The following is a 12,862-nucleotide window of genomic DNA, read 5'->3' as shown; positions in this document are numbered from 1 at the left end:
GGGGAAAGGGTAGTGGGACTGTGGAGCGACGCGTCCACTGGGACGACTGGATCCAAGCCCCGCGACTCTCGGGTGGCCCCGTGGGTACTCCGCTCGGGCCCCCCCGGAGCAACTCCGAAAGGATATCTCAATTTACACACTTCGCAAATCCCAATCTCGCCAAATTAACCGACTTCCCTCAACCTGCCCTCCCAAGCACATTCTACAACCTCCGTCCCCCGAATAGCAGCCATGCCGAAGGAAGTCCAACTCACCAAGCCAAAGCAAACCAGGAAACGAGTACCCAGGACGTGTGCCCAGGTGAGTAGCATACATATTTACTAGGATTTATCTTCCATCCATGACTAACATCGTGATGTATATATGCACATGCTTCGATCGCACCAGTGTAGGTCAGTACGCCGTAGGTAATCTTCCATGCCCCGGAAGTTGCCATTCATCCTTCCGCTCTCTGATCCTCAGGAAACGGAAACAGAAATGTGACTCGTTGAAGCCCTGTGCGGTTTGCAAACTGAGAGGTGAAGCCGATTTATGCGATTACTCTGGTGCCCAACCCACGTCAGTACAACAAGCCGATTTTACTACTTTCTGACGGGCGATCTGACCGATTTCTCTTGACTTGACAGCCGTGTGTTGGATGAAGAAGACGAAGCTACGAATCAGGTGTCATCCGAAGAGCTCAAGGTCCTACGTCAACAGCTCGACGACTTGGAACATGCGATCACCCTCGTCTTCAATCACCCACCCGCCGGGACTAGCCCCCCACTGGGCACCAACGATATTACTCATCAATTGGCAATAGATATGGATGGTATTTCACCCTTGTCATGTTCAATGACATCCGGTCAAAAAATGGAAAGATTTCTGAAGTGTTTTTGATGGTGTCTGATTCAGAATTCAACCTTGCCAGTATGCTATCAAGCTTCTTGACTTCCAGAGTGGTCCCATCCGAGTTCAGCCAAGAATTCCCGATCATCCAAAAGGTACATCTGTTGCGTACGAAGCTGGACTACTAACAAGATCTATCTTGTCTAACCCCGATCCGTTGACTCTCTTGAACCAGGTCCGTCGTCAGTGTCAGTTAGACCAAAATCTACCGCCAGCTCCAAACACGAATTTCTATGCATCCAGCGGATTATCGACGTATTTCAGCAACCAATTCAACCAGAGTCACTACTCTGAGCTGCGGAATCGATTGCCGACCCGGGAGCAATCAGCAGTCCTTCTGGCGACGTACATGAAAGAGTTTGGGTGGTACCATGCCTGCTTCAATGCCGAGGCCTACACGACTGCCCTTGAAAGCTTGTATACATCCCCTGCCGCTGGGTCCGAGTTGGAAAAGGGCTTTCAAGCCAACTTCATCATTATGGGAACCGCATTTGCCATTGCTCGATCGTCTATCATCAAGCTGTCATCCCAATCTTCCATTGAACTCAACCTGCCCGTCGACCCTTCCGATCGTCTCGAGCAGTCTAAAATGTGGCTCGATATGAGTGTGGCTTGTTTGAAATGTGGTGGTCCGTAACTTTCCTACTGTCCGCCTTCTTTTCATGCACCCGTTGTTTCAGAAAGGCTCACCCGCGGTTGATGCCGTGTCGTGTAACCAGATTTCGAAGCCAACCCGCTGCTGGAATCAGTCAGGTGTTTGATCATCTTGCTCGAGGTTGCATGGTTCGACGAAATCGTCGGCGGGATTGATGACCTGCCAACTCTCTTTGATCTGAAATCCAAAGCGATCCAATTGGCCTTTGACTTGTCTTTACATCGAGACCCGTCGCACCGAGATCCGATGGGCACAGTGCATGTGAACCCGACGATTGCAAGAGAGAGGCGGATGGTCTGGTGGGCGCTTTTATCGATCGACGGTCTCTATAGCGGCCTTACCGGTCGCATGTCGTCTATCAGCGGGCTTGAGGCTGTCGACGTCTTCTTGCCCGCACTTAGCACTAGTGCTTTTCCTGATGAAACGCATGAGGGATGCGAGCAAGGCTGTACAACTTCAACCCCGGCCACAGGCATCAAACCTCGTCTACTGCTCGGCTACGTTGGCAACGAGGTCAGATTCATTAGCCCTTTTCTATCATCTTCTAAACAGGTTTAGTAGCTCATATGTCGTTATCCCCTCTCCAGATCTCCCGATTACCGCTGCAAAGGACCCCATTGCCGACAATCAATGACATCCACCAAGCGCATCGTGACCTGGTCCTCCTGGAATTCCATCTTCCCGACTCTTATAAACTACACACTATAAACGGACATTGTATCGACCGAGCCCGGCTGCCCCAATGCTCCAAAGCACGAAGAGATGCAATCTTCTTCTGTCAGTGCTCATGATTCATCTCTTTGAATTTCCCCGTGCTGATGATCTCGGCCCTCGATCATCACGCAGACATGAGGTATCATTATTTGCTTGTCAAACTTCATAGTCCCTTGCACTTCATTAAAAAGGGTCAAGATATTCCTGGATTCGAAACTAAACATCCCTATCACCGGTCAGCTGTGGTTGATCATTCTTGTAAGCTGATTTTCTTGACATCAACCCTCCATCGAACTGGATAGCTGATCCTTCTCCACACTGTTTTGTGCTCGAAGTGCTACTTTTGGATTTAAGGAATCTTGGTAATTTTAGCCCTGATTACATCTACGGAAACGTGATGGTTATCGAGTAAGCAATTCTTATCATTATCATCGCGAGATTGTGCTAATTATCTTTTTCATCAACCAGAGCCGCGTTTTCGCTCGCATTGGATTTCCTCTACGATCCCAAGGGCGAATTCTCGAGTCTGATCAAAATCGAATTACAAAACTTGTGCAAATTTTTGCAGAACAGCAAATTGAGGATGATCAAACGAGGTCTAGGTATCTTGCAATGTTTGATGGCTACTTGGGGATCTCCTCCACCCACCGGAACGATCAGTTGGTTCTCGGTCAACAAGCCAAATCTTTTAAACTATAGTTGGGTACAGGGGCCCTATCATCAGGCAAATTCATCAATTTCATACGTAACAATGATCCAGTTCTTGCTGGTCCGACGCTGACGTGTGTTCCTTTTTCTAGCCCGCTGAGCTTACCAACTTCTCAGGGACGGGCCAGATAGAAAATGGGCCAGAAAAGCTCAACCAATCTGAGCTGCCCGTAAACGAATCGCCGGATCAATTAGCTGGTCGACAACAATCCCTGAACCATGCCTCTTGGCCCGCGCCGGGCCCTTTGATTAATCCCCATTCGCCGCCTGTCCCGCTTTCCGCTCAGTCCTACTCCTCTCATCAGCCGCAGTCCCAACAGCATCAACATCACACACAGATGCCAAATTACAATTCCTCCATCTCGGAGTACCCAACCGAGTTTTCCCAGTTCAATCAGTCTGCCCCACCCCACGCCCAGGTGATTGGACATTCAGACCCTTTCCACCAATTTTCGATGTTGCCCACAACTTCGACTCGTGGCCATCCAGCTGACCACAATAAGAACATCAACGCACGCGATGATTCAAGCCACTACAGCACCGCCAACACGGCGGGCGAAAGCCGGTTAAACCTGGACGACTTCTTCAGCGAGGTTAATCGACAGAACCATCCCGGCTCGGCCCCGAGTGGGACGGCCGCCAGGTTTGAGAACGGTCAGCACCACCCGTTGGCTGCTCATCGTCTGCCCGAGCTTCCTTCAAGCCTCCAGCCCGCTGTCCCCGCCAATCATCCTATCCACAACCATCACCAACTCTCGCCTCATCACCACTATCAACAACACCATCACCATCAAAGCCATCATAAACAACAGCTAGATCAGTTTTCTAATCCTCCCATTCCAGGCCATCACATTCAGCAGCAAAACCAGCAGAACCAACAGAATCAACAGTCACAGCCTCACCAACACTACTCCTCAACTCATGCGAAATGGTGACATTCATTCGTCTTTTTCTTTGTTTAGTTCGTTTATTCGTCTGTTGTTTTCTACAGGATTTAAGCAGCAAAAACACTGTTCCGTTCTTCATAAAGTTTTGTGGCATTATTTCTTATTGGTTATTGGCTAGTTTGCTTGTGTTGTATCTTTAAGCAAATAGTGCTCCACCCACCCCCCCCCCCCCACCCCACCACAGAAAAAAATAAGTAAAAAAGCATGTATCTCTATCTATCTCTGTATTTATGTCACTCTGCCTTCTGCTTAGTTTATTTTTTTGGTAAGCTACTTTATCAATGATTCTAGAGAGGAAATGAAACAAGAGAGGAAATGAAACAAGAGAGGAAAAAGCGGCTGAAATTTGATGCTCCAAAATTGTGAGAAATATGCAAACAAAAATCTAAACATTCAAACTTCTCATGCAATTCGAGATCTGAGAAAGAATGTAGAGCAAGTACATAATGAACAAAACCCATTTTTATATTTCTCTTTGATCTGCTTCCCTTTTTGATTGTACTTCCAGGAAACCAAGACCACGTTTTGCTCATTGCGGTGCTCAAATCAGTACAGCCAGTCCATAGCTCAAGTGCAACAAAAGGATTGAAGACTCTGACATCATCCCTAATCTCTACACAACACAAACAACACAAAACTCACACACAAAAAAAGGTCAAGCAAATAAACAGAAAACTGGAGAGATTCACATAAGAAAATGAATGCAATGAAAAGTGTGCTGTAAAATTTGGGGACCCTTTGGGGCACCAAGGCTAAGGTTTTGGTGGTGTTCCCTAGCAGGACACCTGCCAAAATGGGGGCACAGTAGCACACCCCTTTCCCAAGGTGTGCTGATGCCATGCAGCTCATCATATTGCTTTAAGAGCTTAATCTGTGCGCTATAAATTTTGGGACCCTTTGGGGCACCATGGCTATGCTTTTGGTGGTGTTCCTTAGTAGGACACCTGCCAAAATAGGTGCACACACTATGAAAAAAAACTTAATAAAGTGGTGTCAGTTGACATGCAGTATACTGGAGTTCAGTCCCCCTTGAAACAAGCCTGATACAAAACAAATCCCAGGGTGGTGCAACCTGGAATATTTGGAAGTTACTCAACAGCCCAGGCTAAGCAGTATTTTAAGACTCTACTTGGCCACACCAGCTGCACCTTAACTTCGTGCACTCACTTTTGAGCTGCTCAGCTGACAAGGCAGTAGCACCTAGGTACATGTCAGCACCTTTGTCAAGCAGGAGGAATCCCCCCAGCCGACCGACTAGGCAAAATCCACCCATGTTGACCAAGAGGGATCCCTCCTGACTGCTTCATACATTACTTGACTTGGAGGGATCCCTCCTGTCCAACAAAGACATAGGATAGTCGACTGGGAGGGATCCCTCCCAGTCAACTAATACATGGAAAAGTTGTCCGGGAGGCATCCCTCCCGGTTGACTGATAAATAGAATAGTCGACCGGAAGATATCCCTCCCGGTTGACTGCTTCATACAATAGGTGACTGGGAGGGATCCCTCCCAGTCGGCTAATACATAGAACAGTCAACCGGGAGGGATGCCTCCCGGAGGAATGTATCAGTCGTCCAGGAGGCATCCCTCCCAGTCAACTATTGTATGAACCTGTCATCCGGGAGGGATCCCTCACAGAGGACTGATACATATATCAGTCCTCCAGGAGGGATCCCTCCCGGTCAACTATTGTATGAACCTCTTGACCGGGAGGGATGCCTCCCGGACAAATATTGCCTATATCAGTCAAACGGTAGGGATCCCTCCCGAACAACTGTTCTATGTATCAGCCGTCTGGGAGGGATCCCTCCCGGTCAACAGGTTCATACAATAGTCAACCGGGAGGCATCTCTCCCAGTCAACTGATAGGTCGACATGGGCTGGTCAACATGAGTGCCCTTTCATCTAGCCTGGTCAACCCCGCCTAGGACGGGAGGGATTACTACTAGTTGACATGGGGGCATATTCTGGTTGACCTGGTGGAATTCCCCCCAAGGGCTTGTATTATGTGTATGGAAATACATCCCCTTGTTGATGACAAATGAGCACCAGTACGGCTCAGGAGCTTGGCGCATGCAAATACTGAGCTAGCTGAGCTGCCCTGTGATTAATCACGGAATGAAAGTGGATGTCCTGGAAGTCTTGCCCTGGATTGCGCATGTCAACTGACAGCACTTTCTCGAGTTTTTTTCACAGTGACAGTAGCACACCCCTTTCAAGAGGTGTGCTAATGCCATACAGCTCAGCATGTTCTCTTCAGAGATTTTTTTCACCACTGTAAAATTTTGGCAGGCTTTGGGCGCCGCAGTGAGAAGTTATCATTTATTGATTTATTTTTGCCAATTTTTGGAAAATTGGGGTTCTGAATCCCAAACAATGTACATGAATTTGACTTCCGACTCCCACAATGGCCCCGGGTCAATTTTTGGTCCGATGGACCCGGGCAAGACGTCAAAATACAGTCCTCCGGATGTCAGCAACTTTTGGGGGTCGGAAGTCAAAATGTTGGGAGTCGATTCAAGGCCCTATTTTTATTTCTTCAAAGAACATCTAAATTGCTTGGATGTGAGAGGAAATTGAAAAAAGCTGCCAGCCAAAAGGGTTAAACTGATACAGCCAAAAAGTGGGGATGATTTGTAAGTCCCTCTTTCATAGAGCACCTGCGCTGAGGCACTTTGGGCCTAGCCGCTTGCCTTCTGAAATGGCAGGACTTGTGTCAAGTGAGAAGCACATCCATGTATTTTATGTTGCAGGGGAAAGTTACAAATGTTAGGTATTCTAAACCCAGGCCAATTGATTAATCCAATCTTAATGTCTTTATAACAAATTAATATTCAGACAAGATATAACAGCACTTTCCCCATTGATCTTTCTTGTTCTCCCTCATTTTTTTCAGCACTCAAGAAAAAAGAAAGCCCAGTGAACACTCAAAGATATATATACATAAACAGAACAATAATACAACTGATAACATCATGGCCATTCTCTATATCATTAATGGATTCTGTTTTACAAAAACTGAGAAATGTGTGGGTGTGTGAGTGTTCCAACATCGAGGCCATCATTTGAAAATGATGAGAGAAAGACAAGAATATTTCGGAGACGAGTCAGACTACCAACATTCCTGAGTAGATATACACGGACCACGAACGAAAGGAGAACAAACTTACGTATTCCACCTGAGGTAGCATATAAGGATTAGACATTGCGGTATCCTGTCCTCCGTTATTCTGTTGATGCTGCATCTGAAGCTGCTGCTGTTGTTGTTGAAGTTGCATCTGCTGCTGGGGACCATCGCGCTCGTTTTCAGGTGCGGCATCGAAGACATTAAAGTGTTTGTGGCCATCCGGCCCGATTTCCAAGATCGAGGCCATGTTCCCACATCGATAACAGTAGTTCGGTGCGCTCCAGACTGTCGATAATCTGTCATCATACAGCACCGAAAAGCCTTCCATGCATAGCTGGTGTGCTCGTAGGATGTGGTGCATGTCGTTGATTGTTAGGAACTTTTTCACTACTTGTGCCCCAAAAGTATACCCAGCACCTCTGAATTGATCGAAATCATCGCATCGTATTGTTAAATTCTGTTGGCACTGAATAGCATTGTTGAGGTAAATCAGGAGCTCTGACCTGGGTGAAATAGCAAAATCCTCCTTATCTGGATCGGGATCCGACCAGACCAAATCTGCCATCGGTCCCTCGTGAGGAATTTCTGTGGATTGAGTGACACGCTTAGTACAATAATGTGGTTTTCCTTCGCAGCCAAGAAGACCAGATAAGAAATCATCGCACCTCGAAACCGATCAATGACTTTGATTTGGTCGATGCAGTGAATGGAGGGCGATAAACCTGTTCATGGATTCAGCCCATGGATGCATGACATGGTAAAAAATTGTTATAAGTGCTTTGATCATGCAACAGGTGCGGCTGTGTTGGAAATGGTCAGACAAATACTGACCACCATGCACACAAAATATCCGATCTTCAATTACCACCGACAGCGTTAAGAAATCAAACATATCTGTGAAGTAAGTCCACACGCTTGGGCTGCCGTATTTCCTGACACATTCTGCATAGAAACCATACGTCTTCATGAGAGAGAGAATTTGCGAATATGTGAGCCAATGAGACTCGTAAGACCGCAAGCGGGAAGAGATGGGGACCAGAATGAAATTTATTCAACTTGAGTGACGGCTCTCGATTCATGATTCCCTCTGATTAGTTGAACTCGGTCCGGATATCGAAGCTTCAGGCAAGTTAATAGTGAGATCGTTTCTACACTGAAGAGTCCCCGATCAACGTAGTCACCTGCAGCAATTTTCCAATTAAGATAAAGAGCAAAAATATCATCAAGATGGAGAGTAGGATAGAATGAAGAAGTGAGGAATTACCCAGGAATAAATAATTAGTATCTGGACAAAATCCTCCGATCCGAAAGATTTCGATCAAGTCGTAAAACTGTCTTAATAAATCAAATGATAATCCGTCAACAACATGCAGCATAAACTTGACCATTAATTGAGGTTAGACGTGGTTCAATATCATTGCTGTACATTTATTTCATCAAAGGGTGTACCAGGTGAGAGAGAAAGAAACATGATAGCTTACCCATGTATGTCACCTACGACCGTCACAGGTGCAGAGATGTGAACGACATTGCTTTCCCTCATCAAGAGCTCTTTTGTTTTCTCGCATATTTCTACGATACAAAAAAGGCAAAAGATCTGGTCAGCATTTAAGAAGTGAAAGTTTGTTTGAGGATGGATAAAAACCTTTGATCAAGGCCTCGACCAGCAGTTGTTTCGTGAGGAGTTTCTCGATACATTCATCCAGACTGAACGACATGTCTTCGAGAGTGACGAGGAAGCAGATGGTGCTGGGCGAGGAGTGACCACCGATGCGGAGCAATGGGAACCGGGGGTGTCCAGATTATTTGTGGCTGATGCGTCTTGTGAGTGGAGGTGGCCTGCCAGCTCAGCCTGCTCAAGGTGTAATTAACAGGTCGAGGTCGGGCCCAAAAATAGCGAAGGCTCAAGCCCGTCCAAGTAGCCTTGCAAGCCCGCCCATTCATCCCGACCACCCGAGCCCCGTCCCTGACCCCCGGGACCCGGGTGGTACTTTTCGGATGCGTTAATACTGCGCCGCGGTTGCCGCTGCGTACTGTGGTCTGGACTGGCGGGTCGATCGTGATTTGCACGCGGGCAGAAAAAAGAGACAGCAAGACCACCTTCTACGAGCCATCCTTCTAGATCCCTCTTACGTGTCATCTAATCGACTCCAAAACACGCCGACGATGCCGCCAAAAAAGAACCAGAAGAAGTCCCAGCAGACCTCCAAGGCCAACTCGAAAGTGCCTTCGAAGGTCAATACTCCTCAGCAACCAGGAACCCCGCTCGAAGCACTTCCATCCAAGCCACTCGGGCCAGCTATCGTGGGAATTAACTTCGGGCAAACGGCAAGTAGCATTGCTTTGATCAACAAGGTGAGTTTTCAGGCCCGTTTTTTATTCTATCTTCGTTCTGAGCTCCTGTGGCTGACGACCTGCCGGCCGATTTCAGGACGGCACCGCCGATTGCATCGCCAACGATGATGGGGAGCGACAGATACCTAGCGTGATATCCTTCTCCGGGAGTGAAACAGTAAGTACACCATTTGCTCAGCAAACAAAAATACATTCGCCAATCAAGGCAATTGAACTCAATTCTACTTTATCATCACTTATTCGAAGTATGTCGGCAATCCAGCTCGATTGCAATTAATCCGAAACCAAGCCAATACGATCGTTGGTTTTCGAAACTTGTTGGGCAAAAGGTTTGCCAGCCAATGAAACCGTAGGCTCATGTGGTATGGTATTCCAATCCTGTCACTGACGCCGTCGTTTCTCCTATTCACTTCTAGCTACGATGAAGTCAAGTCTACCCAGACCGAAGCTTTGTTTAACTCCGCGCCGGTCATCAACAAAGATGGCCAACCTGCTTATCTGATCAAACCTTGTGTCGGGGAAGAAAGCAACGATGAATCCGCCGAGCAAGTCCTGACGGTCGCCGATATTGCCACCAGATATCTGGAGACTTTGTTAAAGTATGCTCAAGACTTTATCGGTCGCAAACCTGATGCCGCCGTTCTTTCCGTCTCCGAGGGGTTTGGTTCCAAGCAAACCGAAGCCCTGCGAGCGATAGTAGAAGATAAATTGGGTGTGAAGGTCCTTCAATTCATCACAGAAGCTAGTGCGACTGCTCTTGCCGCTGACTTCGGAAACACAAGATCGGGCAAACCGAGCGGAGATGCTAACCTCCTCGTCTTAGATGTCGGTGGTTCCTCTACAACCGCGACGGTGATGTCTCGTCGGAATGGATTAGTGATGTCGTTGGCCAGCTCCACTGATTTACACTTGGGAGGAAATCATTTCGAGGAGCTCTTGATGGATCATTTCGTCAAGGAATTCAACAAGAAGAATAAAACGACTCTCAACATCTTGGATGAGAAAAACCACAAGTCTGCGATCAAGCTGCGACTCGCTACCGAGGTCACCAAGAAGACGCTATCGGCCTCGAATTCAGCCAACTGTAGCGTTGACAGCTTATTTGATGGGTACGATTTCAGTGGAAGCATTAACCGGATGCGATGCGATCTGCTGTTGAGCAAATCATACTCCCAGATCATGAAGCTGGTGTCGGACACATTGGCTAACAGTAAATTACAAAAGGAGGAAATCACTCAGGTTCGTACCCGCCTCTCTGTATAGGGGATAAATCATACTCACCAATCACGTGTATTCACTTAAAATCATCACCCTTTTATTATCTTTCAGGCCATCCTTGTAGGGGGCTCGACAAAGCTACCAGCAATTAAGGAGAAGCTCATCTACGCATTACACCCCAACGTGAATGTGGACTTTTCGATCGAAAACGACGAAGCTGTCGCCATTGGCAGTGTACTTCAAGCTGACTTGATCGTCAAGCGCTATCCTCTCGACTCGCCGGAGTTCACCTCTGCTTTCAAACCGTCCCTGTCGACTAACTGCCTTCAGGTAAAATGTATTTCCCAGCCGCTCGGCTTATTACTACCGGCTGAGGCATCGGCGCCCGACGTGGTGGATGGAAAACGGTTTATCACTCTGTTGGGTGCCTTGACCCCCCTTCCTGTCAAGAAGGTCTTTATCATTCCTAAGATCAGTCCCGGAAAGGCCAGCACCTTGCCGCTCGATCTCTGGCAAGGAGAGTCGTACATCAAGACGGATATCCCCCAGGCCCAAAACGGGGCTGGCAAGAAGGATGGTGCCGACGAAGATGACGAGGACGATGAAGAAGAAGAACCCGAGCGGACCTTGGTCGTCAAACCCACCTCTGCTGTTGCCCATGTGGATCTCACGAACGTACAAGAAGGCGACCGAGCAACGATTACGATCACCATCGATGGTAATCAAGGCTCGTTCGAAGTTTCTTGCGGAAAAACTGGAGTCGAAAACCAAACCAAGTCCACCTTTTCTATATAATCAATTCCTCTGCGACCTTTGTTAGAAAACCCCACATCCGGACCATCGTCAAAACTTTTCTTCTTATTTTTCCTCAATCCATAGAAGTTGCTTCTAATCTCTTGCAAAACAAATCAAGGCTTCAATCCTACTTATTAATGTGGGGTCCAACGATTTCTTGTGACTTTCTTTGTTTTCTTTCCGCTCTTGATCTTCCAAATGTTAGATCTTAATCAGTAATTCTAGTTGAATGAATTGGTTTGGAAGCTACCCTCAGTATTTCACTGTTATCTCGCCCACTTGTCCCCTGCCTTCATCGTTTTCTTTCTTGTTGACTGTGGACCTTGTACATACATCGGTTTTTTTGTGGGAACTGTGTGGATGTGCTGGGTTTGTGAAAGCCACACTACGGCTCCACTTATAGAACAAGGCCAATGTTGTTTTGCCCCCGCATGGGATTATGGTTGGGCCAACCCAGCTTGATGTCAGACTTTTGAGAGGGCCAGGCTGACCTGTCTGACCGAGTTCAATTGACGCCGAAACGCCCTTCCTGACAGGAAGGCCAGGCCAACCATCCCAATGCGCAGGGCCCAGGCCAGCATGGTTGGCTTGGCGCGTGGATCAATCCAACAGTCCTGACGGCTTGGGCAGCAGTGTTGGCTTGCCACAATAAAGCAGATTCCCTTGTCGAGTCTCTTCCAAGAATATCCGTGAATTGGCTCAAGTATCTGGGGAGGAAAATGGGGGTTTCAATCATGGTACAGGTCCTTTTTCAGGAGCACCCAATTGAGCAAATCATCACTCCTGCAAGAGAAACTGAAGACTGGAACCTAATTTTACTGCAAAACTAGATGGAAAATCCTTGTTACAGGGAATTTGTTTTGCTGAGTGGGTTTCCTGAACTGGGACCTGAATCATGTTCAAAGCCCCGTATTGTAATGCATTCAATACTGCAGGAAAGTAGAAGATCTATGGTATTCAAAATTGCATAAGATTTTTTTACATAAAATCATAAACTGCAATTTTGGCTGGAGATGTCACTTTAAGTTTTATGCATGCTGACATCTCCCAGCCAAAATTGGTTTTATGATTTTATGTAAATAGTGACATATGCAATTTTGAATACCATAATCGACCTATTCATTTTGGCCAATAAACATGCATTCACATTCAAGTCAATTTATGAAGCCTAGGAATACAAAAACCATCACCTACCTTCTGGAGTGGTACTTTTGTGAAAGAGGCTTTGAGGTAGGTTTGTTCCTGTTTCTTGACATTGTGCTTGCAAGTTTTGTTGAATCTTGTGTTTGATTGTATGTGAAAAAATTTGAGTGAATTTTGTGGGAAATATCTGGTCCTTGTAAGGCCCTAGAACAGTGGCTGTTGCAGTTAGTCTCTTCTCTATTACATACTTCCAACAAAATTCAAATTGATCTGATGTTAATGCTTACTAAGATTGTAGCCTGATTATTTGA

The 12,862-nt window shown here is 46.8% G+C and overlaps 3 protein-coding genes across 3 annotated transcripts; 2 read left to right on the top strand and 1 right to left on the bottom strand.

Moving 5' to 3' along the window:
- Window positions 1-231: 231 nt before the first annotated feature.
- PtA15_10A447 (uncharacterized protein) lies at window positions 232-3,900 on the top strand (the record flags this gene model as incomplete). The annotated part of the gene is made up of 13 exons (XM_053160623.1): window positions 232-290; window positions 388-396; window positions 463-558; window positions 627-811; window positions 895-983; window positions 1,064-1,517; window positions 1,608-2,056; window positions 2,131-2,320; window positions 2,390-2,515; window positions 2,593-2,665; window positions 2,726-2,981; window positions 3,058-3,681; window positions 3,823-3,900. 13 exons carry the CDS (start codon window positions 232-234, stop codon window positions 3,898-3,900), a joined length of 2,688 nt encoding a protein of 895 aa, XP_053024579.1.
- Window positions 3,901-6,922: 3,022 nt separating this feature from the next.
- Window positions 6,923-8,758, bottom strand: PtA15_10A446 (uncharacterized protein; the record flags this gene model as incomplete). The annotated part of the gene is made up of 9 exons (XM_053160622.1): window positions 6,923-6,931; window positions 7,084-7,459; window positions 7,544-7,625; window positions 7,706-7,762; window positions 7,872-8,001; window positions 8,097-8,221; window positions 8,305-8,375; window positions 8,522-8,612; window positions 8,686-8,758. 9 exons carry the CDS (start codon window positions 8,756-8,758, stop codon window positions 6,923-6,925), a joined length of 1,014 nt encoding a protein of 337 aa, XP_053024578.1.
- A 448-nt stretch (window positions 8,759-9,206) lies between these two features.
- PtA15_10A445 (uncharacterized protein) lies at window positions 9,207-11,408 on the top strand (the record flags this gene model as incomplete). The annotated part of the gene is made up of 5 exons (XM_053160621.1): window positions 9,207-9,395; window positions 9,472-9,552; window positions 9,642-9,724; window positions 9,812-10,634; window positions 10,725-11,408. 5 exons carry the CDS (start codon window positions 9,207-9,209, stop codon window positions 11,406-11,408), a joined length of 1,860 nt encoding a protein of 619 aa, XP_053024577.1.
- Window positions 11,409-12,862: the final 1,454 nt, after the last annotated feature.

Source organism: Puccinia triticina, chromosome 10A, assembly GCF_026914185.1.
Source record: "Puccinia triticina chromosome 10A, complete sequence".
Classification (NCBI taxonomy): Eukaryota; Fungi; Basidiomycota; class Pucciniomycetes; order Pucciniales; family Pucciniaceae; genus Puccinia; species Puccinia triticina.
The sequence above is the reverse complement of the archived record's forward strand: the minus strand, read 5'-3'. Positions and strand labels throughout refer to the sequence as shown.